Here is a 27,953-nt window from a genome sequence, read left to right on the forward strand (position 1 = left end):
GCCCTTTATCGGGTTCCTGGTTGTTTCACAGTGTGCGGTAGTATCAACAGGACGAGTGCAGCCCTTTCTGTGGCCCACCCAGTGCTGAGCCGGGTGCTGGCTCTGCGTTAGGCTTGTGCGTTCTAGGCGCTGGGGCCCTGGCTGGCCGTGGGGCCTCGCTCAGAGCACTGGCAGTGTCGTGAGGTTCGTGTGGGGGGGCTGGCTCCACTAGAGCATTGGTCTGTCTTGGGCAGTGAAGCCCCAAGTCTGGGCACACCTGACCGGATGGCTTCCGGTCTCCTCTGTGCTGAGAGCCCGGGCTCTGGCCCCCACGTCTGGGCCAGGCCTTCCCTGTGCATCAGGGCACGGTTGGGTCCACATAGGCTCGTGCTCTCATCCCCTTGTTTCCCCGTCCGCAGCTGCTTCCAGCTGTGCTGAGGGCCCTGAAGGGGCGTGCGGCCCGCCGCTGCCTTGCCCAGGAGCTGCACCTGCACGTGCAGCAGAACCGGGCGGTCCTTGACCACCAGCAGTTCGACTTCGTGGTCCGCATGATGAACTGCTGTCTGCAGGTGAGGCCGGGCCTCACACCCTGCTGGCTCTGTGGCCACAGGGTGGGGCCGGGCAGGGTTTCCCCGGCCTACCCATAAGGGTGCATCTTCTGGTGGTGCCGACAACTGGGGAGACCCTGGTCTGCCGGTGAGGGTGGCGTTGGGAGAATCCTTGTGGGAGGCTGGTGCAGGGGCCTCCTGCCCTCAACCTCCGAGCAGCCCTGGGGAGCTGGTGCAGACGGTTCAGGGACTGACGGGAGGTGCTGCTCTGTTGGCGGTGCTGGTGGGGGTGAGAATGGCATGGGGCCGGGATCCGACGCCCCCGGCCCTACCGCAGGACTGCACCTCCCTGGATGAGCACGGCATCGCAGCTGCTCTGCTGCCCCTGGTCACTGCCTTCTGCCGGGTGAGTGCTGGGGTAGACAGAGTCTCCCCAACCTCCTCCCGGCTTCACCCGCTGACTCCCTCTTGGCTTCTGCAGAAGCTGAGCCCAGGGGTGACGCAGTTTGCGTACAGCTGCGTGCAGGAGCACGTAGTGTGGAGCACGCCGCAGTTCTGGGAGGCCATGTTCTACGGGGATGTGCAGACCCACATCCGGGCCCTCTACCTGGAGCCTGCTGAGGACCGAGACCCCTCCCAGGTGCGTGGGGACCCCCTGGGCCTGCGGGATGGGGCTGGCCTGGCTCTGGCTCACACGCGGCCCCTGTGGCAGGCCGGGGAGGCACCCACACAGGAGGACGAGCGCTCTGCCCTGGACGTGGCCTCTGAGCAGAGGCGCCTGTGGCCCACCCTGAGCCGCGAGAAGCAGCAGGAGCTGGTGCAGAAGGAGGAGAGCACTGTGTTCAGCCAGGCCATCCACTACGCCAACCGCATGAGCTACCTGCTCCTGCCCCTGGACAGCAGCAAGAGCCGGCTGCTCCGGGAGCGCGCGGGGCTGGGCGACCTGGAGAGCGCCAGCAACAGCCTGGTTACCAACAGGTGGGCTGTGGCCTGGGGGCAGGACCTGAGCAGTACAGGCCTTGGGTTGGGTGGCCTGTGCCCACTGTGCCCCTCCCCGGCCCAGCATGGCAGGCAGTGTGGCAGAGAGCTATGACACAGAGAGCGGCTTCGAGGACGCAGAGACCTGTGACGTGCCCGGGGCCGTGGTCCGCTTCATCAACCGCTTTGTGGACAAGGTCTGCACAGAGAGTGGGGTCACCAGCGACCACCTCAAGGGGCTGCATGTCATGGTGCCAGGTATGGGGTCTGGGCCTGGAAACACTCCCCTTGGATGGGTGGGTGCAGGCCAGGGCATGAGAACTGCTGTCCCCCAGACATCGTCCAGATGCACATCGAGACCCTGGAGGCTGTGCAGAGAGAGAGCAAGAGGCTGCCCCCCATCCAGAAGGTGAGTAGGAGCCGGGGGGTGGCAGGCACCAGGACTGGGCTATGTTCTGAGGCACTGCTCCTGTCCCCAAACAGCCCAAACTGCTTCGGCCACGCCTGCTGCCCGGTGAGGAGTGTGTGCTGGACGGCCTGCGTGTCTACCTCCTGCCGGATGGGCGTGAGGAGGGTGCCGGGGGTAGCAGGGGCGGCCCCGCACTGCTCCCGGCTGAGGGTGCTGTCTTCCTCACCACGTACCGGGTCATCTTCACGGGGATGCCCACCGACCCCCTGGGTGAGCCTTTGGACCCCTCTGCCCCCGCTCCCCCTGCCCCTCCCCCCGCACACCCCCCCCCCCCCAGGTCTTCGGGCTAGTGGGACTTCTTCTGCCTCTCCCTCTCCCTTTCTCAGGGATTTAGGGTCTCTGTGGGAGATAGGCTGTTGTCTTTCCTCCCCACCCTCCTGGTCTACCCCATAGCTCTGGGACCCTGAGACTCTGTGACCCTTGACCCCTCCCATCCCCCTGACTCTGCACCCGGCTTGTTATAAGTGGGGGAACAGGTGGTGGTCCGCTCCTTCCCGGTGGCTGCGCTGACCAAGGAGGAGCGCATCAATATCCAGACCCCCAGTGACCAGTACCTGCCAGACGGGCTGCAGCTGCGCTCCTGCACCTTCCAGGTCGGCTGGGGTGTGGGCTGTGTTGGGTGGGGTCTGTGGGCCCCTGAGTCGCGGCCCTCTCCAGGATGCAGCATCTGAGCCCTAGTCTTGTTCTCATGAGCGGGTGTTGAGCCAGCACTGAGCCCTTTGTGATTCCTGAGTTTACGGGGAAGTCGCTGTGCCTTAGCTTGGTGTCCTCTGCCTGCGCCGTGTGCCAGTCTTTAGGGCTCTCCCGTTTCCCTTGCAAGGCCCGAACCCTAGAGACCATGTCTGGAGCGTGCTGCATGAGCCCAGCCCAGCTGAAACCTACACAGATTAGATGAAACACAAAGACTGGGTTCCTGAGTCTCCGGCTACGTGCAGTCTGGGGAGCAGGCCCTCCGCTAACCCTCTGTCCCTGGGGCGCTCCTTGAGGACGTGTCCATCACCGGATGGAGAGGCGAGACTGGCCCTTCATGGTCCCACGGTAGACCTAGCCGCCTTTCTCAGGGCCGTCTGGTCCCAGGGCCCTCACCCGTCCATCCTGTTAGAAACAGCCGAGTTGCAGTGGTGCAGCACGGGGCGTCCCGTAGGCCTGTCCGCCTTTGTGGCCGGGGCTCAGGCCCACGGGCCTCCCAGCCTCTGAGGGCCTCATGTCTGACACAGCTGCTGAAGATGGTCTTTGACGAGGAGGTGGGGTCTGACAGCGCTGAGCTCTTCCGCAAGCAGCTGCACAAGCTGCGGTACCCGCCAGATATCAGGGGCACCTTTGCACTCACCCTGGGTTCTGCCCACACACCCGGCCGGCCGCCCCGTGCCACCAAGGACAAGGGTCCTTCCTTCAGGTAGGGAGCTGGGCCCCAAGGTCAGAACACCTTCCCTTCGCAGAACTACTGTGTGTGTGTCCCCTTGTCCATCTCCTCACCTCTGCTGACCCTGCAACTGGACTCCTCGCGCCCCCCCAGGACCCTGTCCCGGAACTTGATGAAGAACGCTAAGAGGACCATCGGGCGGCAGTACGTCACTCGGAAGAAGTACAACCCCCCCAGCTGGGAGCACCGGGGCCGGCCATCCCCTGAGGACCAGGAGGACGAGATCTCAGGTGGGGGTGTGGGGGGCCATGGGCGGTCTGGGTGAAGACCCTCATGTGGAGGGGTAAGGGACCCGGGCAGCCTGTGGGTAATGACCCCCGTGTGCCTGGCCTGCCCCAGTGTCAGAGGAGCTGGAGCCCAGCACGCTGACCCCTTCCTTGGCCCTGAAGCCCTCGGACCGCATGACCATGAGTAGCCTGGTGGAGCGGGCGTGCTGCCGGGACTACCAGCGCCTGGGGCTGGGCACCCTGAGCAGCAGCCTGAGCCGCGCGAAATCCGAGCCCTTCCGGATCTCCCCGGTCAACCGCATGTATGCCATCTGCCGCAGGTGAGCAGTGAGTGCGGCAGGTTTGGGGGCCTCCAGGAGGCCGAAGGCCCAGGGGTGCCTGGCTGTGGGTCCAGAGTGCCTTTGGCCTGCTTTTCCCCTCATGTCCACCTCCTCGCAGCTACCCGGGGCTGCTAATCGTCCCCCAGAGCGTCCAGGACAACGCCCTGCAGCGCGTTTCCCGCTGCTACCGCCAGAACCGCTTCCCGGTGGTCTGTTGGCGCAGCGGGCGCTCCAAGGCCGTGCTGCTGCGCTCAGGGGGTCTGCACGGCAAGGGGGTCGTCGGCCTCTTCAAGGCCCAGAACGCGCCTTCTCCGGGTAGGCTCCCTGCTCACGCTACAGCCCGCCCCGCCCCCGGCGCCCCGCCCCCGGCCCTCCGCCCCTGGCGCCCCGCCCCCGGCGCCCCGCCCCCAGCTCCACTTCCTCCCGCAGGCCAGTCCCAGGCTGACTCCAGCAGCCTGGAGCAGGAGAAGTACCTGCAGGCCGTGGTCAGCTCCATGCCGCGCTATGCTGATGCGTCCGGTCGCAACACCCTCAGCGGCTTCTCCTCGGCCCATATGGGCAGTCACGGTGAGGGTGCTCGGGGCCGGAGGACCTGGGGGTTTGTGATGGCATTTATGGAGAGCAGGCCAACAAGGGGGCAGAGTGTTTGGGGTGCGGGAGCAGGTGAGTGTCCTGAGGCCCAGCTCTGACCACTCCTCTGGGGGTTTACAACGGAGGCAGCAGGCCCCGGAATTCGGGGCGTGTGCCCAGGGGCCATCCTGGGCCCTACCCCTTGCTGTCGGGGTACTGGTGCAGGGCGACCCTTAGAAGAGCATGCAGTCCACAAGCGGTGGTCTGGTCTCCTGGGGTGACAGGCGGGGACCCTGCTGTGGCAGGGTGAGCCATGTGGATGCCTGGCGCTGGGAGAGGGTTTTAGACAGAAGACACCCAGGAGGGCCCCAGGGCGTGCAGGCAGGGGAGGGTTTATGTCAGGATGGGCAGCCTCACCCCAGGGTCTTGCTCCAAGGCAATCGCTTCTGCACCCCGCTTACCCTCCACCTGACCCCATCCTGCCCCCGCATCTCCCCCATCTCCCGCCCGTGACAGCCTCTCCCCTACCTGCCTCTGTCTCCCCCCATCTCCCCTCCTGGACCCTCCCTCACTGATCTTCTGGTCCCTTCTGGTTCATCCTCTTGGCCCTCCTGAAAGCTGCTGGGCCTCCTCGAAGCTGCCATCTAGCCCATGTTGGTCCTCATGTTGGCGATCAGCGAGCTGCCTCTCAGTCCGTGCTTGGAGGTCTCATCACCCCGCTGGAGGCATGAGGGCTGGGAGGCTGCCCGCACTGGGCCTGACCATTGCCCAGATGCTGGCCTGAGCCAACCCCTGCCTGTACCTCAGCAGATGTGGTGACAGTGTCTACCAGGGATCTGTACACACCTGAAGCCATCCTGGCGGTTGTGTGTGCAGAGTCGGCAAATGTCACACGAGGGTCACTTCTCTCTGTGAGACCCTTCCCCCACCCTGGCTTATGCAGACATCACACCAGGGGTCACTTGTCGCTCAGGCCTTCCTGATTCCCTCCCTCCCCTCACACTTGTCTGCGTTTTTCTCTGCTGCTGCTCTAGGTTCCAGATGCACTGGCTCCCAGATGCATTGCTCTAGCTCTCAGGTGGGCTTGGGGGCTAGCAGACCACCTGTGGGGCTGAGCCTTCCAGAAGCCCGGCCATTGTCCTTGATTCTTCCCTCTCTGCCTTCCCTGAGTCCTGTGAGCTCACCACCCGAGTCTGCAGCCATCCCCATGGCCAGCTGCCCCCACGCTGGCCCAGGCTGCTCCTGCCCATGGCACAGGGCCTCCTGGTGCAGCCGCCACTTGTTCCTGTAGCTGGAGGGCCTTCACCCCTCCCAAGTGAGGCCTGGGGAGCACCCCAACCGCAGGCACCTCCGCTGCTGCTGGCGCACACCAGCCCCCCAGTTCCCGTGCCGCCTGTAGTTCAGTGCTCCGTCTGTAGCTGTTGTTACCACTTGCTGGGCACTGGGGCCAAGGGGGCTGGGAACAGGGTGGCCAGGCTGTCCTCACGGTAGTTAATGGGGATGCTGCCCTAGGAAGCGCTGGACTCGGTGCCACCTTCTGAAGCGGCACAGGCCTTACTCCTCTTGGTCCTCTACTGGGAATACCGCTCTCTAGTTTGAGTGGCTTTTAGTTTTCCAAACATCAGAGTCCATCATTAAGTATGTTTCACGGTTACACTGTCTTCCTGCCTTCTGCCCCCTCAGAGGTTCTGAGTGGCCCCTGCAGGCAGCACCCTCCCCACAGGATCTTTCGTCTCCTAGTGCCTGTGTCTTCCCTGGTGTTGCTTGGGCATCTCTGACTGTCCCCACAGCCCACTGGTGCTGCTTCTTGGTGTCCCCCGAGTTCTGGGCACGGGCCTTCCCCCTCATTGTCTGGGGGCATACAGGGTCTCGGCTCACCTCAGCCGTACACCGGTTCCGGTCCAGACTGTGTCACGAGGACACACTGTCCTCACTGTGGGTGACCATGCTTCGGCCTGCAGCGTAGTGGGCTGGCGCAGTGCTGGCCTCTGGTGCCCTGTGCCCTCTCTTTAGAGGCGAGTGGGCCTGGCTCAGAGCCACGTGCAGGCTTTGGCATCCAGAGGCCTCCCCCTGCGGGCTTCTGTGCCTCCCAGCTGGGCCGTCCCAGTCCGTTAAGCCTCGGGCCTGGTCCTCACAGGTGGCTCTGTGCTGGGGCTTGGTCCTGCCTGTGTCCTGGACTGAACCACCCTCCGAGGTTCCAGGCTGGGAGCTCCCAGGCTGGGCCTCCTCTTCTCCGGGCTGCGCCTCATGGGCACCTCCTGCTGCTGCTGTGTGCTGGGCAGAGGCCGCTTGGTGGCTGTTGTCATGAGCAGCTTAGGCAGTGTCCACGGGGCTGCGGGTGCAGAGGCGGCGGCCCAGGGGCCTGCCTGCCCCCTGACCCTTCCTACCCACCACCGGGGCCTCTGCTCCCTACTTTGCCCTGGGGGCCCAGAGGACCTTGGCGCTGATCCTCACTGTCTCTGGGGCCCCCGGGGGGTTCGGTGGTGACCCAGCCCTGTACCCAGTCTCTTTGGGCCACAGCTCCCCCCTTGCTGGGCGTACCCCCGGGCCTGGGGCCAGGCCTGAGCCTTCTCTCTGCTGTGCCCCCAGTGCCCAGCCCCAGAGCCAGGGTCACCACGCTGTCCAACCCCATGGCGGCCTTGGCCTCCAGACGGACTGCGCCCCGAGGTACCGTACTGACCGCGCAGGCTGGCTCCTTACTCCTGGCACTGATGGCCCCGTGTGACTGCTCATGGGCACTAACGTCCCCCACACCTGGCACTAACGGCCCCGTGTGACCAGCATAACCCAGCCCTCCCCACAGCCCCGGGCACTAACAGCCTGACGCCCCGAGTCCCGCCCTTGCCCTCCCTGGGAGCTCTGCCCCAGGTAAGTGGTGCCCTGGCCCTGCTTTGGTGCTCACCTGGTTTCTCTGTGCAGGTAAATGGGGCAGTGTCCGGGCCGGCGGGCGCAGCGGTGGGCTCAGCACTGACGTAGGCACCCGGCTAGCAGGCATGGGTCCCCCCCAGGCCAACGGGGCCCCTCCCGACCCAGGCTTTCTCCGGCCCCAGCGTGCAGCCCTCTACATCATTGGAGACAAAGCCCAGCTCAAGGTGACTGGGACAGGGTCCTGGGGCCAGGTGGGGGCACGGGGCCTGGGCGCGTCTCACCACGGCCGGCTTCCTCCAGGGTGTACGGCCAGATCCCCTGCAGCAGTGGGAGCTGGTGCCCATCGAGGTGTTCGAGACACGGCAGGTGAAAGGCAGCTTCAAGAAGCTGCTGAAGGCGTGTGTCCCTGGGTATCCTGCCACCGAGCCCGGTTCAGCCTCCTTCCTGTGCTCGCTGGAAGACTCAGAGTGGCTGATCCAGGTCTCTCCACTGCCCCTGCCCCACCGTGGTGGAGGGCTATCCAGGGGGAGGGGATGCGATGGGCAGGGGCTGTCTGGTGCCCGCCTGGGTGCTGGGGCCCCCCACTTACCTACAGCTGTGGGTGGGCGGGGTCTCGGCTTGCTCTTTTGATAGCGTTGGGCTTCGGGCGGGGATGATGGCCACTTCCCAGTGGTGGTACATGGACAGGGGAGGGAGGCCAGGGCCCAGCTGTGTCGTAGCCCTCTGCTCTCTGTCAGGGTGTGGCTGCGCACGTCAAGGAGAGGGGGGTGCCTCTTCAGGCCCAGAAGACACTGATGGGTGGGTGGGCGGCCGGGTGGGAGGAAGCATTTTGGGTCCATCCAGGCTGTGCTGCCTCGCGGGGTGTCCCCTGGCGTGGGCCTGCGCAGCCACCGCTCCTGTGGATGTGTGGGTCCTGGGGGCCCGGCTGGGTGCTGGAGTCTTAGGCCACGGGCTCTAGGAGGTGCTGAGGGGCTGCGGGTCACTGCAGATCCACAAGCTGCTGCAGGTGTCGGTGCTGGTGGTGGAGCTCCTGGACTCGGGCTCCTCTGTCCTGGTGAGCCTGGAGGACGGCTGGGACATCACTACTCAGGTGCGCAGTGGCTGGGGTCGGGGGGGAGTTGGGCCCGGTCCCCACGCCCTGCTGACCCACGGCGCTGCTGGCAGGTGGTGTCCCTGGTGCAGCTGCTCTCGGACCCCTTCTACCGCACGCTGGAGGGCTTCCGTCTGCTGGTGGAGAAGGAGTGGCTGTCCTTTGGCCATCGCTTCAGCCACCGCGGGGCCCACACCCTGGCCGGGCAAAGTAGTGGCTTCACGCCAGTCTTTCTGCAGTTCCTGGACTGTGTGCACCAGGTGAGCGGGCTGCTGTGGTGGGGGGCTGTGCATGCTGACCGCTGGCCGCTGACTCCCGACGCCCCACAGGTCCACCTGCAATTCCCCATGGAGTTCGAGTTCAGCCCATTCTACCTCAAGTTCCTCGGCTACCATCACGCGTCCCATCGCTTCCGGACCTTCCTGCTGGACTCGGACTACGAACGCATCGAGCTGGGTACAGTGGGGGCGGGGGCGGTGAAGGTGGTTACAGGGGCGCGGTCAGCAGCCGGGGTGGGGCCGGGCTCAGCGCTGCCCCCTGCAGGGCTGCTGTATGAGGAGAAGGGGGAGCGCCGGGGCCAGCCAGCCTGCCGCTCGGTGTGGGAGTATGTGGAGCGGCTGAGCAAGAGGACGCCGGTGTTCTACAACTACCTGTACGCGCCCGAGGACGCGGAGGTGAGCGGGGCCTGGTCAGGGCGGGGGGGCCCCTCCGCGCCCCGGTGCTCACGCCAGGCCCGCCCCCAGGTCCTCCGGCCGTACAGCAACGTGTCCAACCTGAAGGTGTGGGACTTCTACACCGAGGAGACGCTGGCCGAGGGCCCCCCCTATGACTGGGAGCTGGCGCAGGGGCCCCCCGAACCCCCGGAGGAGGAGCGGCCCGATGGGAGTGCCCCCCAGAGCAGGCGCCGGGTGGTGTGGCCCTGCTACGACAGCTGCCCCCGAGCCCAGCCCGACGCCATCTCCCAGCTGCTGGAGGTGCGTGTGGCCCCTGAGAAGGGGAGAGGGGGGTCCTAGCGCACGTCAGTCCGGTGGCCCTGTCCCGGACCCCCACCCCCCGATGGGGATGGTGCTCTGCTGGGTTCCCTCCTGCCTGGTGGTGCCCCCTTCAGAGAGAGATGGTCCTGGAAGCTTGGGGTTGACGTTCAGGCTTCTCTCACTCTCCCTCTGCCAGACTTAGTGGGCGTGTCTGCTTAGCCTTAGCAATCAGGATTCAATAGGACACGGGCCCCCGGAAGAGAGAAGAGAGCCCCTTGGGGTTGGGGTTTGGGGGGGAGGCTGGGATGGCATAGAGGGTGGCTGTCCAGTGGCCGGAGCTCTCCCCCGGGGCCTCAGGTCTGGACCACAGGAAGGTTTGCATGCCCCTCCCCACCCCTCGGCCGGGTGCCTTTGGAGGGGTATCTAAGTATCCTGAGCTTCTGCTTCCTTGCGGGGAAAGTGGGGAGGCAGATTCCTGCCTCTCAGGGTGGTGGTGAGGTGTAAACAAGCAGGTGAAAAGGTTTTGACAATCCAGCAGTGGCCCGGGCTGAAGGCACTGGCCACACAGGGTATGGGGGAGCCTGGGTCATGGTTTTGTGGGTGAAGGGGATCCACAAGCACAGAGAGCAGAGGACCGTCCTCTCTGGTACTACTCGTGGTCTTGGAGTCGGTGTCCCTAGGCCAGCGTCTGTGTGGCGTGATATTGTCTGTAGTGCTTTCACTTCTGACTGGTCTGTGTCTTTACAGTTACGGTGAGTTTCTGGTTGGTACTCAGCATGTGGTTAGGTCCTCTTCTTACCCGTTTCTGTCTTGCATTGGACTTTTTTTTTTTTTTTTGCTGCTTTCTTCCTTTTGTTATTTTTCCTGACAGTTGAGTATTACTTTTCCATGTTATCTACTTTGTGTGGCTTTTGAGCTGTATCTTTGTGTTATTTTTAGTGGTTGTCAGTGACTGCAGTCCCAGCCCATCTGGGATTGAATTGCACACCCCCACGGGAGCTGCCCACTCCTGTCCTGCCTTTGTCATCACCCCTTTTACTTTTACCTGTGACATCAGCACAGAGCATGGATTATGGTTGTTTTAAATGGTCAATTTTGTTTTAAAAAAATTAGGAAACAAGGAAAAAGGCTTCTATTTGCTGTGTCCAGTATTTTTCATTCTCAGTGTAGATCTGGTATTGTATCATTTTCTTTTAGCTTGAAGAACTTTTAATGTTTCTTGTAATCCAAATCTGCTAGTGACAAATTCTCTCAGCTTTTTTTTTTTACCTGAAAATGTCTTCCTTTTTTTTTTATTTTCACCATTTCTGTTCTTATTGTATAGTTAATTTACAATGTTGTGTTAGTTTCAGGTATATAGCGAAGTGACTCAGATATATATATATATCCTTTTATAGAGTCTTTTCCATTATAGATTATTACAAGATGTTAACTGGGGTTCCCTGTGCTATTCAGTAGATCCTTGCTGATTATCTGTTTTATATACAGTAGTGTGTCTATGTTCATCCTGAACTCCTAATTTATCCCTCCCGCCATCCCCTTTGGTAACCGTAAGTTTTTATTTATTTATTTATTTGCTGCGTCAGGTCTTAGTTGTGGCCCACTGGCTTCTCTCTAGTTGTGGTGCACGGGCTCCAGAGCACATGGGATCCAGAGCATGTGGGTTCTTTAGTTGTGGCCCATGGGCTTAGTTGCCTGACCAGGGGTCAAACCTGCGCTCCCTGCATTGGAAGGCGGATTCTTAACCACTGGACCACGAGGGAAGCCCCCATAAGTTTGTTTTCTATGTCTCTGAGTCTATTTCTGTATTGTAAATAAGTTCATTTATATCATATTTTTAGATTCCACATACGTGATATCATATGATATTTGTCTTTTTCTGTCTGACTTACTTAGTATGATAATCTCTAGGTCCATCCACGTTGCTGCACATGGCATTATTTCATTCTTTTTATGGCTGAGTAGTATTCCATTGTATAAATATTCCACATCTTCTTTATCCATTCATCTGTTGCTTCTGTGTCTTGGCTTTTGTGAATATTGCTGCCTTGAACATTGTGGGGGGGTGCATGTATCTTTTTGAATTAGAGATTTTGCGTTTTCTGGATATATGCCCAGGAGTGGAATTGCTGGGTCATATGGTAGTTCTATTTTTAGTTTTCTGAGGAACCTCCATACTGTTTTCCATAGTGGCTGCACCAATTTACCTTCCCACCAGCAGTGTAGGAGGGTTCCCTTTTCTCCACTCCCTCTCAGCATTTATTATTTGTAGACATTTTTTTAATATACGTTTATTTATTTATTTATTTATTATTTTTGGCAGCATTGGGTCTTTGTTGCTGTGCATGGGCTTTCTCTAGTTGGAGCGAGCGGGGGCTACTCTTTGTTAGTGTGCACGGGCTTCTCATTGCGGTGGCTTCTCGTTGCGGAGCATGGGCTCTACGCGCGTGGGCTTCAGTAGTTGTGGTGCGCGGGCTTCAGTAGTTGTGGCTCACGGGCTCTAGAGCGCAGGCTCAGTAGTTGTGGTGCACGGGCTTAGTTGCTCCGTGGCATGTGGGATCTTCCCGGGCCAGGGATCGAACCCTTGTCCTCTGTGTTGGCAGGCGGATTCTTACACTGCCACCAGGGAAGTCCCTCCCCTGTAGACTTCTTAATGATGGACTTTCTCACTGGTGTGAGGTATATTGAGCATCTTTTCATGTGCCTGTTGGCCATCTGTATGTTTTCTTTGGAGAAATGTCTATTTAGGTCTTCTCATTTTTCGATTGGGTTGTTTGTTTCTTTGATATTAAGCTGTGTGAGCTGTTTGTATATTTTGGAAATTAATCTCTTGTCCATAGCATTGTTTGCAAATATTTTCTCCCAGTCCATAGGCTGTCTTTTCATTTTGTTTATGGTTTCCTCTGCTGTGCAAAAGTTTTTAAGTTTAATTAGGTCCCATTTGTTTACTTTTGTTATTATTTGTTACTCTAGGAGATGGATCCAAAAAAATATTGCTGTGCTTTATGTCAAAGAGTGTTCTGCCTATGTTTCCCTCTGGGAGTTTTATAGTATCTGGTCTTACATTTAGATCTTTAATCCTTTTGTTTTTTTTGGTGGTGCCATGCAGCTTGTGGGATCTTAGTTCCCTTATCAGGGATCAGACCTGTGTCCCCTGCAGTGGAAGTGTGGAGTCCTAAGCACTGGACTGCCAGGGGATTCCCTTTAATCCATTTTGAGTTTATTTTTGTATATGGTGTTAGAGAATGTTCTGATTTCATTCTTTAGCATGTAGCACCACTTACTGAAGAAGCTGTTTTTTCTCCATTGTATATTCTTGCCTCCTTTGTTGTAGTTTAATTGACCATAGGTTCATGGGTTTATTTCTGGGCTCTCTATCCTGTTCTATTGATCTGTGTCTGTTTTTGTGCCAGTACCACACTGTTTTGATTACTGTAGCTTTGTAGTATATTCTGAAATCAGGGCACATGATTCCTCCAGCTCTGTTCTTTCTCAAGATTGTTTTGGCTATTTGGGGTCTTTTGTGTTTCCATATAAATTTAAATTTTTTTTGTTCTAGTTCTGTGAAAAAGGCCATTTGTAATTTAATAGGAATTGCATTGAATCTGTTGATTGTCTTGGGTAGTGTGGTCATTTAAACAGTATTGATTCTTCCAATCCAAGAACACAGTATATCTTTCCATCTGTTTGTGTCATCTTTAGTTTTGTTCATCAGCATCTTATAGTTTTTGGAGTACAGGTCTTTTGCTGCCTTAGGTTTATTCCTAGGTATTTGATTCTTTATGATGCAATGGTAAATGGGATTGTTTCTTTAATTTCTCTTTCTATGCCTTTATTTTTTAAAGGAATATTTATTTATTTATTTATTTATTTATTGCCACGTTGGGTCTTCATTGCTGCGCTCGGGCTTTCTTTAGTTGCGGTGAGCGGGGGCTACTCTTTGATGCCGTGCATGGGCTTCTCATTGCGGTGGCTTCTCTTGCTGTGGAGCGTGGGCTCTAGGTGCACGGGTTTCAGTAGTTGTGGCTCGTGGGCTCTAGGAGCATAGGCTCAGTAGTTGTGGCGCACAAGCTTAGTTGCTCCGCATCTATGCCTTTATTTTTTAAAGGGTGTTTTCTTTGGATATAGAATGTTAGGTTGACAGATTTTTGTACTTGGCAGTTTACCTTTTTTTTTTTTTTTTTTTTTTTGTGGTACGCGGGCCTTTCACTGTTGTGGCCTCTCCCTTTAAGCTTCTTAGATGTATGGGATGATAGTTTTAATCAAACTTAGTACATTTTAGGCCATTCTTTCTTTCTATTTTTTTTGTCTGTGCCCCGCGGCATGCGGGATCGTAGTTCCCCGACCAGGGATTGAACCCGCGCCCCCTGTGTTGGAAACGCAGAGTCCCAACCACTGGACCGCCAAGGAAGTCCCTAGGCCATTATGTCTTTAAAAAGGTTTTTCTGCATGATCTTGTCCCTCATTTCCTCTGGGACTTTTTTGCCTGATAGGCCACTGAGGCTGTATTTGGTTTTTTCCTCCCATCTTTCCTGTCTGCAGTTCATTTTTATGATTCCTATTACATTGTTTTCAACTCTACTGCTCTTTTCTTTCTTATGTTTAATGTGCTCTTAAACCTGTTTAATGAATTTTCCACTTTAGATATTGTATTTTTCAGCTCTAGTGTTTCCATTTTTCTTTATAGTTTTTCTTTTCTGTAGAGATTCCCCCCCATCTGCTCAACCATTATGTCCATCTTTAAATCTTAAATGTATTTATAACTGTTTTGAACTTCTTGTATGCTAGTTGAGTGTCTAGTTCATTTCTGGATCTGTTTCTTTTAACTTTTCCCCTGAGGATGCTTATTTTTCTGCCGTTCTGCTTGTCTAATAATTTTTTTTAATTTATTAAATTTATTTATTTTGGGCTGTGTTGGGTCTTTGTTGCTGCGCACAGGCTTTCTCTAGTTGCGGCGAGCAGGGGCTACTCTTCGTCGCAGTGCGTGGGCTTCTCATTGCGGTGGCTTCTCTTGTTGCGGAGCACGGGCTCTAGGCGCGCGGGCTCTGTAGTTGTGCCTCGCGGGCTCTGGAGCGCAGGCTCAGTAGTTGCGGTGCACAGGCTTAGTTTCTCCGCGGCATGTGGGATCTTCCCGGACCAGGGCTCGAACCCGTGTCCCCTGCACTGGCAGGCGGGTTCTTAACCACTGTGCCAGCAGGGAAGCCCCTTGAGTATATTTTTGATGTCTCTTCAACTGTTGTCTCCAAATACTGATTCTGCCCAATCCCTCCCCCTTGCATTCTCCTCCTCTTCCTCCGACGACAGTTACACGGTCGTTAGATCTTTTTCCCTGTCTCCTTTCCTATGTCTTCCATCCTGTCGTCGTTTCGTGTTCTAGTTTGGATAGTTTCTTCTGCGTAATCTCTCACTGATTCTCCTCCAGGAGCTGCAGCGGCTGGAGACAGAGCTGGGCCGACCCCCTGAGCGTTGGAAGGACGCCTGGGATCGGGTGAAAGCTGCCCAGCGCCTTGAAGGCCGGCAAGACGAACGTGTGAGCAGGGGTGGGTGTGGGGGGCTGGGGTGGGCTTGCTGCCAGGAGGCGGTGGAGGCCACCCCCCTGACACGGGCCCATCCTCCTGCCCCCAGGGCACCCCCAGCTCCCTGTTGGTGTCCAGTGTGCCCCACCACCGCCGCTCGCTGGGTGTGTACCTGCAGGAGGGACCCGTGGGCTCCACCCTGAGCCTCAGCCTGGACAGCGACCAGAGCAGCGGCTCAACTGCGTCCGGCTCCCGCCAGGCAGCCCGCCGCAGCACCAGCACCCTGTACAGCCAGTTCCAGACAGCTGAGAGTGAGAACAGGTGTGGGAAGCAGCTCTCCTTGCACCACGGACACCTCTGAGCTGAGGAGATGGGGGGCTCAACTGGGGTCCCAGGCAATTCTCAGATGGTTGGGGGGCAGGTGCCTTTGGGGAGCTTCTAGTTACTTAGGTGGACTGATTTGCCAGGGAGGCCATGATGGTGGCCTAAGCTGTGACCGTTGCTGGGGAGAAGCAGGTGGGCTTGGAAGGGGTTTGGGATATAGAACTGGCGACCACAGCCAGGCCACGGTGGCTGCGGAGGAGGAGAGGGACAGGGACCATGGGATACCTGTGAGAGTGGGCCAAGTGCCCAGTGAGGTTGAGGCAGCTTCCAGCAGAGGCTGGGGCCCGGCAGGCTGCGTCCTACCCTCTGGGCCTGGAGGGGCCACACTGCCGCAGTCGCCTCCCCAGACCTGCCTGCTCCGTGTCAGGGGCCTCTGCTCTGCATGTAGGGCTGTTTCCCTGAGGCTCTGGTGTGGGACCCTCCCGAGTGTGCTGTGATGGGCATGAGGGGGTCCTTTCTGGGGACAACCCCAGGCTTCTTCGTGTTCCCTTGCCCAGTGCTCCGGGCTTGGGTCGGTTTGGGGACAGGGGCCTCGGTCTTGCTGCTGGGGCTGGTGGGGGCAGGGAGGCGGGACCGTTGCCGGGCCCTGATGGCTGTTCTGGCCGGTTCTTCTGCAAACGCAGGTCCTACGAGGGCACCCTGTACAAGAAGGGGGCCTTCATGAAGCCCTGGAAGGCCCGCTGGTTTGTGCTGGACAAGACGAAGCACCAGGTGAGTGGTCAGTGGGCTGGCTGGGGTAGGGAGTTGAGGGAGCCCTGCCCTGACCTCCTGCTCCTGCTCAGCTGCGCTACTACGACCACCGAGTGGACACGGAGTGCAAGGGCTTCATCGACCTGGCGGAGGTGGAGGCTGTGGCACCCGGCACCCCCACTCTGGGTGCCCCCAAGACGGTGGACGAGAAGGCCTTCTTTGACGTGAGCTGCGGCTGGGGTGCGGGGGGTGGGGCGGCCCGCGTGGGGCCATGGAGTCAGTGTCCCGCGTCCCCAGGTGAAGACGACGCGTCGTGTTTACAACTTCTGTGCCCAGGACGTGCCGTCAGCCCAGCAGTGGGTGGACCAGATCCAGAGCTGCCTGTCGGACGCCTGAGCCCGGCCCTGCTTGGCGGCTCTGCGTCCAGTCGTTACAGACCACTAGGGGTGGGCAGGGCCCCCCGGCCATGTTTACAGCCCCCGCCCTTGACAGTATTGAGGCCCCACCCCCAGATGTGTGTACAGCCCCCCCACCCCCACCCCGCCCAGCCAGCTCTAACTTATTTTGGAGCCCTGGCTGAGCACCCGCCGGGAGCAGCCACGGTACAGCCCTCGCGGTGGGCCTGTAAATATCTCCCCTCCCGCCCTGTCAGCGTGCTGGCCCCGGCCGGCCAGCCGCAGACAACCTGTTCCTAGAACCAGAGTCTATAAAGAGCGCTAATGACACACCGCACGCCTGCGTCTCCTCTGTGTCCTGGGGCCGGGGTGGGCGGCGGGGGCCAGCATCACCAGGCTTTTGCTTGGTGCCCGGCCACCCATCCCTCCAGGCCTCAGAGGCGATCCTGGGGCTGGCGCAGAAAGGACCCCCAGAGGTGTGTGTGTTGTGAAGAAGGGGGTACAGGGGAGGTGGCCCCCAGGAAGCTGTCTGGAGTCCAGACTTGCTGGCCCCTCCCTGGTCAGATGAGAGTCAGTCGATGGGATGGATGGAAGAGTGGGACGGGGCCTGAGGAGGGGGAGACACCAAAGAGGGTGGGCTCTCTGGAGAGCAAGGGTGCTTGAGGACTTGACTTGGGGGGCTTATGTATGGGGAGGTGGGGCACAGGGACCCGACGGCCTCCGTTATGGGCACTTTGCTCCAAATGCCTGTCTCTGCCTCTCCCCTGGGGTCCTGACCATCCTCACCCCGCCCCAATCTTGGCTGTAATGCGGGTCACTCTCCCATTCAGACGTGAGTCCCATGCAGGCTAGGGCCTTACTCGCAACGGGTGCCAACCAGGGGCAGGGCAGGGCCGGGTGGGCAGCAGGTGGGGTGTGGGGGGCAGAATGTGGCACCGTGGAGGCTGGGAGAACATCCCAGGGTGGTCAGGGTGATGGCCACAGCTCCTGGTCAGGGGGGCGGGTGGTGTGGTGGCCTGGCCGGCAGCGGCACCTATCAGTGGGAGCTAAGGTGGGGCTCACTCAGGTCCTCCCTGGGCCCACGGACAGCCGTCGGGCTGACGTTCCTGTTGCCCAGGAACCTGTGGGTCTGGGGTCCCTGCCCGAGACTCAACCTCCAGGCAGAGCTTGTTTCACAGAGAAAAAAGAGCTCAGTCTTTACTCAGGAGCTGACTCAAAGACGACCCCGGCCGCCAGCCAGGTTGGGGCTCCAGGGCCCGCAGCGTGACAATACGCGGGTCTGTCGGTGAGAATAACAACTTTTATTGGCAGTCGTGGGGTCCGGGCGCCCTGTCAGATCATCAGAACAGTAACATGGGATACCCCGCCCTCCCCGGCAGGTGCAGGGTAGCCCCCCAGGCACGGGCACTGCTGGGCCCTCCGCACCCCGTCCTGCACGCCCGCGGCCAGCTCCTGCCAGGCACCCCCCCGACTGCGGACAGCCTGCCAGGCTGCAGGGGGCTTTTTTTTTTTTTAAGGCAGTCAAGTTTGCAGCCTGGCTCAAGGCCAGCTCCCAGGGCCACCGGGCAGCTAAAACCCCGTCTGGCCAGCCCAGTTCCAGACCCACATTTGTCCCCAGAGCCTCGGAGACCCTCTCCTGCGCTAGATTAAAAAGTGCAAACACGTGGCTCTCTCCGCGTTTGTTAAAAAATGGATAAAAACAGGCTCAGAGCCTGTGGCACAGGCAGAGCCCCTGTCTGAGGCCTTATTGCTGTGTGTGGGGCTGGACCCTCAAGGCCCACCCGGAGTCAGGCAGGAGAAATGCAGGCTGGGCCGTCTGACTGGTTCCAATTGCCAGCTTTACCAATGCAGCATTTATTTTAAAATTAAATTAAGTTAAATTAAAAAAGACAAACTGCGTCACCAGGTAGTTTTCTTGGTTGGGGCGCCAAGGCTGGGCAGCGGCAGGATCACACGAGGCCATTTAAGGCGGCTCCCGCGGGCGGCGGCCCGTCAGTCTGCCTGCGGGGGTGGGTAGGAGTCGCTCAGGGCAAGGGTCCCCACCCAGCCCCTCCCCTGGCCCGACCTGCTCACCTGTCCTTTGTCACTGTCCCCAGGGTGGCCGCCGTGGAGACAGCTGGGGCTGCAGGGATGACGGCCGCGGCCAGCACAGGAGAGACTGCCGGGGTGGCCGGGGCGGGGCCGGCGTTGCTCGGTACTGTGGTGGCCACCACGGCAGCCTCGGGGAGGACAGCCCCGACTGGGGCAGAGGTCACTTCCACAGGCGCAAGGGAGGCCAGGTCTGGAGGCGTGCTGGTGGCGCGCTCAGCCCTGCGTGGCAGACAGGCTCCGGTTACTGGACCACCCCCGCTGGGGCTCCACCCTGCAGGGTGGCCCAGGCCCCTCTGCCACCCCAAGTTCCAAACACGCCAGAGACCACCTGTCAGTCCACCAAAGCGTTGAGCCTCCTTCCCAGCAGCACTCATCCCGGGCATCCCGTCCCCCTCGGACCCCTCCCGACGGCCCTCGCCACACCCCAACCCCAGTCTGGAACATGCCCCTTAGGTGCTCCCAGCAACCCTCACCACTCTGTGGACCACACAGGCCCAGGGCCCTTCCCTGGAACACCTCTCAGGCCACGTCTGTCCACAACACTCCCGCCCACACCTAGGAAGGCTGAGAGCAGGCGGCAGGCGGCCTTGGGACACCCAGCCCTGGCACTCAGCTCTGGTCTGGGGGCCCAGAGAGCAAGCCCACGGTCCCCCCACCAGCCCACACCTGCCCAGCGCCTACTTCTGCTGTGTGACATCTCCTCCAGCCTGGCACTGACCCTCGCGAACCAGTGAGGGCAGAGCCTGGAGACAAGCCCCGCGTGTCCCCCCACAATGGCCCAAGGCTCGCGAAGACTGCCCCGAGAACCAGATGGCTTGCTTTCAGAACACCAACTGCTTCTTGGAGCCGGGTGGGTTTTTGGGGGAACGGGGAGTTAGTAAGAGGAAAAGGTTTTAAGAATTTCGATGACTGTAAGCTTCAAGAAGGAATCGAACCGTTTGGGAGCCGCGTGTGCACCTTTACCTCAGCGCTGAGGTTCTCCCTGGGCCCAGGCGTCAAGCTCGCCCCCCACCCTGCAGCGGCCGCGTGCACCGCCCCTCCCCCGACACACACTGCGCAGCTTGACCCTGCTCCCTCCAGGCTGTGCCCACTTGCCCGAGCCCCAGCGCAGGGCGCCAATGGGGACGGGCGTGCCCTGGGGTCCTGGGAGCTAGACTGGACCCCCAGCGTCAGCAGGGACGCTCCAGGGTCACTGGGTGGGGACCTCACGGGAGCAGCACTGTCAGTCTCTGCTCCTCGTCCCCTCGTGGGGGTCTGGCCTGGCCCCCGGCCCCCCACAGCCCCTTCAGGCCTTGACCCCAGCACCACCTACTCCCTCACGTCCCACCAGCCCTCCTGCACCGTTCCGTCTTCACCACACGCGGTTCCTCACGCTGCCCACCCGCCCAGCCAGGAGGCATGTGTCCACCAGCCGACCCCAGAGGCCTGGACCTTCCCCCTGTGCGCAGGGGTGGGGTGCACGGGCCAAGCCTGCAGGGAGGACGACCCAGGTCAGGGCCCCAAGCAAAGTCCCGAGACACCCCCGTCCTACCGGTCCAGCGTGATGGACATGTGTGTCCGAAGTGCCCGGCTGAGGTGGGCACAAGTCTGGAACTAGGCACCCACCCCAGGAAAGCGGCAGCTCCAGAGCCCACCCGGAGCCCCAAAAGCCTGGCCATTCTCTCCAACGCGGCCTGAGGCGGGCTGGCCCCATGCTGTCTCAACGGCCACCCCAGCTTCCACCTGGGCGAAGCGGTGTCCCTCCTGTCCAAAGCTGGCCTCCAAGGAGTCACGGGGCCATCAGGACAGGAGGGTCGGCCTGCCGCCAGGCCAGCGGAATGCTGGGGACAGCCAGACCTCCATGTGCACCCGGGGGCCTCCCACCTAGCCTGTCCTCCTCACCTGGGGACTAACACAGGCGGTGGGGGGGCCTCCCGACCGGGACCCATCCTAACAGCCTCCAAGGCAACAGCCACCTTCTGCTTGTCCTCACGGCTGCTGGAGGCCACCAGGGGCGCCTTCCTGGCAACAGATGCGTTCCAGGCACCCAGAGTGGCCGGGCCAGCTGCAACACAGGGAGCCAGCGACACCAGGTGAGAACAGAGGGACCAGTACAGCGCACGCGAGAACTTCAGCCTGCAACTGGCGACAGGCCTGTGCCCCACACCCACTGCTGCGTGCGTGTGACGTGCACACGTGCGTCTGTGAATTCACAGGAACTTGAGGAGGAACGGTTCTCCCTGCAGGAGGGGGCCACCACTCAGCCTTGTGGCTTCCAAGTCCCTCCCCGTGTGGCCGATACCCTGGGCGGCGGCTTCCAAGCCCATCTGACAGGGAGCTCAGGGACAGGTCCTAGGATAAGCACTGGGGTGGCGCGGCGCACACGTGTGATCCACACCTAGAAGGCGGCCGGGCCTGGGGAGACAGGCTCTGCCTGGGGTCCTGGCAACACAGACGGGTTTGGGCTGGTCGGACTTGTGTGCTGAGGCCAGCCCGAGGGCCTCGCTGGCCGTCCTGTGCCTGGTGTCGTGGCCCTGACCCCTCCACACACCCACTCCAGTCCCCACACGTGGCACAAACCCCAACATCACCAGGGCACCACGGCGGCCCCGAGGTCTTGGCCTCCCCCTCCCGCCCCCCTGCCCCTGGGGCTGCCCCTACTCACGGGTTCTCTCTGGGCCCCGGTTCAGGCCACCCTGGGCATCGCCGTGACCTCTGTCCACGGGGGAGCTGCACCTGGGCCCCGACTCAGAGCTGCAGACAAGGCCCACTCTCAGCCCACGCGCAGGAGACCCGGCCCCCAAGGCAGCCGCGGCCGCCCCTGCCCCCGCCCCGCCTCACCAGCAGAAAGGCTGGAAGTCGGCGAACCTGGCCCAGCCTCTCTCCTCTGCAGCCGAGGCGCTGGGCGCGCTGGCCGCCCACACACTGGAACCCACGTCCATCGCCACTGCCGGGGCCAGGCCCGAGGCCGTGGAATTCACCAGCTCATCAGACATCGTCCACGGGGCGCCTGCTGGGGGAGATGCGGTGTCCAGGCCCCTTGACCAGCACGTGACCGGCGGTGGAGGCCCCACAGCAGTGGTGCGGGTGTGCCTTCCCCCACGGTACTGGGGGACACCCGCCTCTAGCCGTGACAGCGTGGCCAAGAGTGACTGTGACGGGGCGGGAGACCAAGGGCATAGGAGCGTGTTTGAAAGTGTGTGCCGGGGGGGTCAGTGGGCATCAGGCCCACAGCAGCCCAGCCACGCACATACACAGGCCCACAGGCCAGGACACCAAATCCTCTGTCCCCGCCCAAGCCCCTTGCCCGGCCCGCACCCTGTGGCCCCATCATCTACCTTCTGAGCCACCCTCAACACGAGGACCTTCCTTCTGGACGGTAGCCTGAGGGGCGCCCGCCCGAGCCCCGTCCCCGTCTGCTTCCGAGCTCTCCTCCCCACCTTGGCCTCGGCGCTCCAGGCCGTCCTTCTGGCAGCTCTCTGAAGTGTGAGGGCCCCCGAACCTGGGGGGAGACCCACGGTCAGAGCAGCCCTTCCCGCCCGCCCAGGGCGCCACAGCACGGCTGAAACAGGGCTGGTGCCGTGTGGCGCCCAGGCCCACCTGGCCCACCAGGCCCACCTGGCTCTGGTCACGCGGGCCACACAGTGTGTCTCCCCGTCCTCCCAGAGGTCGTCGTCCTCGTCAAAGGGCTGGATGTGGTCACTGCAGCAGGCCTCAAACAGAGCGGCACCGGGCTGCAGGAGAGCACATGTGGGCCACGTGGCCCCCCACGCCCGGCCACCCCCAAGGGCACCCACGGGACTCACGCTGTCCTCGTCAGCGTCGACGCTGAAGTTGATCTCCGCGATCCTGTCAAATGGGGCGCTGCGAGGACAACAGGGACGCCGTCAAGTCCCACCAAGGGAGGCAAAGGCAGGGGCGGGGGGCCAGGGCTGCAGGCCAAGCCCGGTGGGTGCACGGGCTCCCCTCCCACCTCTGGATGGGCGGCCAGGGGTGACTCCCACCCAGCTGCTCTGCCTCCCCAGAGGGTGTCTCCAGGCCGTGGGGTCACATGTGGCTTCCAGCTGAGGAAGTGGTGTGATGGCCCCGAAGGCCAGCAGGGCTGAGCCACAGGCCAGGGACCTGGTCACACGGAGCAGAGCCCAGCTCCCTCCCAAAGGCACGAGGGTGGGGCAGGTGGGCACGTCCCACTGGGCTCACTTGACGCTGTCGTCCTGCTCAGCAAACTCCTCGTCGCTGAAGCCAAACTGGTCCACGAAGGTGGCCGTCATCTGCTGGACCTGGTACTCGGAGAAAGCCTGGGCGAAAGGACCGTGGCCGCTCTCAGGAAACCCCCTGGTACTTCAGTGGCTTCTCCCAGGCCCTGCCCTCTCGGCTGGCCACCCACAGGCAGCCACATCCAAACAGCCTGTGACTCTGACTTTCCATTCACCCACCACGTCCCCAAGGGTCTCATCAATGTCAAGTGGCCCTGGGGGCACCCCCTAAGTAGAGGAGGGTGAGGATGCACCCCCTGCAGAAGCGGGGGGATGAGCACCTACCCCGGTCCCGCCCGAGGCTCTGGTGACGCGTGCAGGCCCCTCTTGAGGCCTAAGCGCTGCCCAGAATGTGGGGATGAGGGGGCCCGGCCTCACGCACCTGCTGAAGGGACAGCTCATTAGGGAAAACGCCCTCCATGTCCTCGTCCTCACTCGAGGGGTGAAGATGGTGGGTGCTAACCTGCAACGGCCAGGGTGGGCGGGCATGAGACGGCGTCCGGGGCCGTGCCGACCCACCCTCCCTGTGCAGGGCGCACCAGGCCTCAGGCACCAGGAGTCCCACGAGCCCAGGTCGGGCAGGGACCAGGGGGAGGACAGCGCTCTGCCCAGAGGGCCACGAGGGCCCCCCACCCTTGGCTGGCCTGGGGCCTGCTCACCAGGTCCACCGCATTCCTACGGTTGGCCTCCATCAGCGTCTCCTCCACAAAGCTCTCCCAGCGCCCACGGCAATCCGAGGGGAGCCCTGCAGGGAAGGCTGCCTGGTGAGCCCTTGGGATGGAGCCAGCAGCTGCATCCTGGTCCCGCAAGGGCTCACAGGCCGACCGGGGAGCCCCGGGGACACAGGAACCACGGGGCACAGTCACGTCCCTCTTGGCCTCACAGGCCCAACCCAGCAGGCCTGGGTGTGTCTGTTTTTCTGGGGAGGTTGGAGCCCAGAGACATTCACATTCCAGAAAGAGAGAGCTTCACGCTCGCCCCCAACCCCACACCGGGCCGTCCTGGGTGCACACGCTCGACACAGGTGCCCATGGGCTGGGGACCGGACCCCAGCCCAGATACCACCGACCAAGAGCACCCCGCTCGTGTCAGAGGGCCCCGCCCCCCTGAGCCTCCTGGCTCACAGCTGCCCCGGGACCACAGGGGGCCACGGCCAAGGTCACCATGGGGGCAATTAGGCAAGGGCACGGGCGGGGGGCCGTGGAGGCCATGCCCACTGCACGACCAACTGGACATCTGCGGGGCAGCTTCCCCAGCCCAGGACAGGGACAAATCCAGCACCTCCCCTGCCTGCCCCGGGCTCAGGGCACCACGGCCCCCAAAAGGGATGGGGATCACCCCACCCCGACAACACACACAGCGCTCAGGGGCCCCTCAGACGGTGCTCACTCCCGTTTGCTGTTCACTGAGCACACGCGTCCCCCTCCCCGCTGGCCAGCCCTGTCCTCAGGCGCCCCCCACAGTGCGGGGGACAAACTGTCTTGGCTGTGAAACCAGCACAAGCCCCCAAGTGCCCTCAGGGTCCCAGCCTCTGTGGGTCATCACTGTCCATCACCCTCAGGCCACCCCAAGCGCATGCCCCTCCTGTCACCCTAGCACGTGCTGCTCGGGCTGGCCTGGCGTCCTCCTCCCCAAGAGGCCACACAGGCCCTTCTAAGCTGCCCGCCTTCTCCCATCTGAACCAAGACCCCTTGGGCTCTCCCCAGCTCAGGCCAGAAGCCCAGTGCCTGGGAGCTGCAGACTGGGCGCCCAGAATGTGCGAGGGCTGGGAAGAGGCATGGGCGGCGGACCCTCGGTCGGGGCCCCGGATCACGACGAGGAGGCCCGTGGGGTATGAGGGAGAGAAGGCCTGGCCAGGGTGGCCTCTGCTCAGGCCCTGAGGCCGCTCTTAGGCCACAGAAGCCCCCTCGCCAGGCTCTCCAGATGAGCCACGAGCTCAGAGAAGAGCCGGACGGCAGAGCAGGAGTGCAGGCGTTCGGGCCGGCGCGGGCGGCCCAGGGCGCAGAGGAAGCTGCCGCCCAGGCCCAGGCCCAGCTGACAGGACAGCCCCCGTGGCAAGGTGGGCCAGGTGTCTGGCACCAGTGCTGGTCCCGTCCACCGAGGGGCCCAAGGGCAGGGGCGGGGCACCTCGGGCAGCAACACCTGGGCCTGGAGGCGCTCACCTCGGAGGACCTCGCTGACCTGGGTCTGCACGGGGCCCCCCTCCAGGCTCTGCACCACTGCGTTGGCGATCCGGGTGAGATGGCCCATGTTCCCGCGCCTCATGCCACCCGCTGCCCTGAAAGAGAGGGTGGCGTCGGGGCTGCTGCCAGCCCTCCTCCACGGTGCTGCCACCCGGCCCGTCCTCGGCTCTGCGGCCTCCTCCCTGCGAGCCTCCTCCCCGCGGGCCCCACTGCCCTGCGAAGCTGTCTCGTGGCCTCGCCTGCAGGCTGCTTACTTTCAGAGCACCTGCTCCACACCCGCGTCGCTCCGCTCCCCGCCTAGAAGTGAGGTGGGCATTCGCCGCTCTCACTCTGCGCAGACCACAGGCCTGCAGACCCGCGCCCGGTTGGGGCTGCGAGTGTTGACCAAGCGTGTCCCGAGCCCCCAGAGAAGACCGAGGATGGACCCAGGACCCAGGAGCGGGCAGAGCAGCAGGGGCAGCGGCCTGGCTCCCGTCCACGTGCACATCCCGCAAGGCCGCAAACACACGGCTCTCCCCCCACTTCTCATCTCTCCCACACGGGACCCAACAGAGCAGCAAGTCTTCAGATCCCCGACACAGTAGGAAGAGCATCAGATGTGAGACTGGCGCGTCCGTTACAGAAACACAGCCCTTGGGTCCCAGAGTGGACAGCGCTTGCTTTCAACAGTATTCTTTCTCTTCAGAGCCTGACGACAACCAGAGAGGAAGCGAAGGTGGTCCTCAATCGGTGGGCCCACCCGGCAGAGGAAGGGGGTCAGGAGAGACTGGGTGGAACTGGCCCAGACATGAAGCTGGGCTGAGGGTGGAGGCCTGTGAGCAGCTGTCCAGGTCGCAGGAGAACTGTGCTGAGGCCGCGGCCTGCAAGGATCCAGGCTCACATGCCCGTCCACGGCTTACTATGGCCCAGGGACCCCTCGGTGACAGCAGTGAGCCCTCCCCTCACACAGGCACACACATGTGCACCAACACGCAAAACATACAGGAGCAGACTCAGCACAGGCCTCCCTGGGCACTATGCACACTGGGTCCAGCGGAAGGCGGAGCGGCCCCATCTTGCTTGTTGCTACTTGGGAGCGGACGCAGATTTGTGGGTTCAGTAACAGCAGGACAGAAGGGATGAACTAGGTGTGGTCGCAGAGCTCTCCCCACCTGCCCAGAGCAGCCCCCGGCAGGGCAGAGTAGGAGCACAGGGGGGCCAGGGCTGCCCACCGGACCCTGCAGTCACACCAGGGACCTGGGCAGTCAAGGCTTTCAAGCAGGAGGTGACACCACCTGCTGGTTTCAGAAAGATCCCAGCTTATCACGCAACAAGAGGGCAGATGGGGCAAGAAGGAAGCAGAAAGTGGCCCGGATGCTCTTTCAAGGGTTTGAAGCTTCAGTAAGAGAAGTGGCTGGAGGCTGGGATGGGGACGTGGGAGGATTCGGGACACAGTGCAGGCACAGGATTGGGGTCTCTGCTAATGGACGGGCAAGGGAGGAAGAGGGTGAGGGGCCCATGGAGCCAGGGGCCGGGGTGTGCAGGCCACGAGGAGCAGGACCAGGACCACAGCCCAGGCCGCGTTACCCTGCCCGGCGCCCCGGCCCAGCCAGCAGCACTGCAGCTGCTCCCACAGCGGTGGGACCCTTCCTTGAAAACAAACCCTCCATGGCAGCCCTGGAGCACCACGCCGAGCCCCAGTGGTCCTTACTGTGTGTGGTCATTGGCTTCCCAGGCCTCCAGGATCCTCTGGACCAGGCAACACTTCTGAAACAGCTGGCAGACAGGTGGCACGGGTCAGGGCCAGCAGGGCTGCACACTCCCCTCCACCCACCCCTGGACTGAGTGGGCTTAGCAGCCAGCAAGCACACATCAGCCCCAAGTTCGCTGTGGGCAGTGACAGCATTACAGCCCAGCCCTGTGGTCCCCGTCCAACACCCAGGCAGGCGCTGCTCAGGGTCGTCCACGTGGCGACGGGGGTCGAATCAGGACATTCTCGTTCCCCTCAGTCTCCTGGCCAGTCGTGTGCTCCCCCTCGGGCCACTCTCCTGCCTTCTCTGTCCAGGAGGAAGGCCGGCGGCCCCAGGGCTCACTTGCTTCCAGGCCCTCACACAGGCAGCTTCCCGTAACTGGAATGTTTGTTCCGGGCCCCAAATCGCACGCCCACCCCGCATGTGGCCTATCTGGGTGAGGGTCCCTCGCTGGCCTGCATGGCCGCTGCACACACCCACCCCCTGTGGCTCTCATCGCTGAAACCGCCCGCTCCTGGCTCTTTACCCCCTTGGCTGTGTCCTGCTCAGGCCTGCAGGTGCGGCCCTTCACGACCCTCTCCCAGGCCTCTGACCAGAGACCTAGGGGCCCCGTTGCCAAGCCCCTCCTGTCTGAGCCTGGCAGCCACCTGGGGGTGGGGGGCAGAGCAGACCCCCGGGCCCCGCATGCATAGGTGGGCTCTTTGGCTTGGGGACCGTCTGTGCCACGTGCTCCACCCACGTGCTGCTTCCTTCTTCCTTCCTTAGCGAACACCCACTAAGGCCGACTCCCTGCAGGCCCCGCGCGGCCGCTCAGGATGCTCTTGCTCGCGGCCCCGGGAAGGGCAGCCCCGGGGGGCTCCGCACAGTGTGCTCGGATGAGCAGGAAAGCGTCAGGGAAGAGGCGGGCCGCGCAGAGCATCCACACTTTCCAGAGGCTCAAAATCCCAGAAAGTCTTCTTGCGAGAACTGGACATGTTCACTCCTCCCCTGGCACCTTCCCGGCACGGCCTTCACACCGTGACGGGGCTGCTCGCCCTCACGGCCTGGAGGAGCCGACCCGGGGGCAGCCACGGGGCTTCTTCTACACCCCTCCGGGGCCCTCCCCTCCACTGGCTCTAGGCCCTGGCAAACACGGGCCCCTTCTTTGGGATTTGCCATCTCGCGGGTGAAAGGAGAGCAGCACACCCGCGTCACGGGAGGATTAGAGGAGAAAGCGCACGAGGGCCCAAAGCAGCGTTAGTGTCCACATGGTCTGGGTGGGGTTCAGCACACGCAGGACATGC

At 61.7% G+C, this 27,953-nt stretch overlaps 2 protein-coding genes across 12 annotated transcripts in view; one reads left to right on the plus strand and one right to left on the minus strand.

The window, feature by feature from the left end:
• SBF1 (SET binding factor 1) overlaps positions 1 to 16,761 on the plus strand; it is a 28,161-nt gene extending 11,400 nt beyond the window's left edge. Inside the window, exons 16-41 of one of the 4 annotated variants that reach the window (XM_060114040.1) lie at positions 399 to 548; positions 865 to 933; positions 1,009 to 1,167; positions 1,240 to 1,505; positions 1,591 to 1,763; positions 1,841 to 1,914; positions 1,989 to 2,184; positions 2,440 to 2,567; positions 3,192 to 3,370; positions 3,491 to 3,627; positions 3,737 to 3,944; positions 4,063 to 4,259; positions 4,374 to 4,511; positions 7,104 to 7,181; positions 7,434 to 7,606; positions 7,683 to 7,862; positions 8,371 to 8,472; positions 8,547 to 8,732; positions 8,802 to 8,928; positions 9,016 to 9,146; positions 9,216 to 9,446; positions 14,869 to 14,976; positions 15,072 to 15,283; positions 15,970 to 16,057; positions 16,129 to 16,260; positions 16,334 to 16,761. In XM_060114040.1, coding sequence (XP_059970023.1) covers positions 399 to 548; positions 865 to 933; positions 1,009 to 1,167; positions 1,240 to 1,505; positions 1,591 to 1,763; positions 1,841 to 1,914; positions 1,989 to 2,184; positions 2,440 to 2,567; positions 3,192 to 3,370; positions 3,491 to 3,627; positions 3,737 to 3,944; positions 4,063 to 4,259; positions 4,374 to 4,511; positions 7,104 to 7,181; positions 7,434 to 7,606; positions 7,683 to 7,862; positions 8,371 to 8,472; positions 8,547 to 8,732; positions 8,802 to 8,928; positions 9,016 to 9,146; positions 9,216 to 9,446; positions 14,869 to 14,976; positions 15,072 to 15,283; positions 15,970 to 16,057; positions 16,129 to 16,260; positions 16,334 to 16,432 — 3,921 coding nt within the window. In that variant the 3' untranslated portion in view covers positions 16,433 to 16,761. Of the gene's footprint in view, positions 1 to 398; positions 549 to 864; positions 934 to 1,008; positions 1,506 to 1,590; positions 1,764 to 1,840; positions 1,915 to 1,988; positions 2,185 to 2,439; positions 2,568 to 3,191; positions 3,371 to 3,490; positions 3,628 to 3,736; positions 3,945 to 4,062; positions 4,260 to 4,373; positions 4,512 to 7,103; positions 7,182 to 7,433; positions 7,607 to 7,682; positions 7,863 to 8,370; positions 8,473 to 8,546; positions 8,733 to 8,801; positions 8,929 to 9,015; positions 9,147 to 9,215; positions 9,447 to 14,868; positions 14,977 to 15,071; positions 15,284 to 15,969; positions 16,058 to 16,128; positions 16,261 to 16,333 lie in introns of all 4 variants that reach the window. The other 3 variants (XM_060114039.1, XM_060114042.1, XM_060114041.1) reach the window with 3 other exon arrangements.
• Positions 16,762 to 18,255: 1,494 nt separating this feature from the next.
• PPP6R2 (protein phosphatase 6 regulatory subunit 2) overlaps positions 18,256 to 27,953 on the minus strand; it is an 85,175-nt gene continuing 75,477 nt past the window's right edge. For 4 of the 8 annotated variants that reach the window (XM_060111979.1, XM_060111975.1, XM_060111980.1 and 1 more), the window contains 13 exons: positions 26,631 to 26,695; positions 24,920 to 25,035; positions 23,417 to 23,502; positions 23,140 to 23,220; positions 22,702 to 22,799; positions 22,308 to 22,365; positions 22,120 to 22,235; positions 21,840 to 22,003; positions 21,343 to 21,514; positions 21,167 to 21,255; positions 20,404 to 20,566; positions 18,505 to 18,741; positions 18,256 to 18,432 (listed from right to left, as the gene is read on the minus strand). In XM_060111979.1, the coding sequence (XP_059967962.1) occupies positions 18,381 to 18,432; positions 18,505 to 18,741; positions 20,404 to 20,566; positions 21,167 to 21,255; positions 21,343 to 21,514; positions 21,840 to 22,003; positions 22,120 to 22,235; positions 22,308 to 22,365; positions 22,702 to 22,799; positions 23,140 to 23,220; positions 23,417 to 23,502; positions 24,920 to 25,035; positions 26,631 to 26,695 (1,497 nt within the window). In that variant the 3' untranslated portion in view covers positions 18,256 to 18,380. The remainder of the gene's footprint in view (positions 18,433 to 18,504; positions 18,742 to 20,403; positions 20,567 to 21,166; positions 21,256 to 21,342; positions 21,515 to 21,839; positions 22,004 to 22,119; positions 22,236 to 22,307; positions 22,366 to 22,701; positions 22,800 to 23,139; positions 23,221 to 23,416; positions 23,503 to 24,919; positions 25,036 to 26,630; positions 26,696 to 27,953) is intronic. The other 4 variants (XM_060111982.1, XM_060111981.1, XM_060111977.1 and 1 more) reach the window with 4 other exon arrangements.

The sequence above is a fragment of the Mesoplodon densirostris genome, chromosome 11, assembly GCF_025265405.1.
Source record: "Mesoplodon densirostris isolate mMesDen1 chromosome 11, mMesDen1 primary haplotype, whole genome shotgun sequence".
NCBI classification, from domain to species: domain Eukaryota; kingdom Metazoa; phylum Chordata; class Mammalia; order Artiodactyla; family Ziphiidae; genus Mesoplodon; species Mesoplodon densirostris.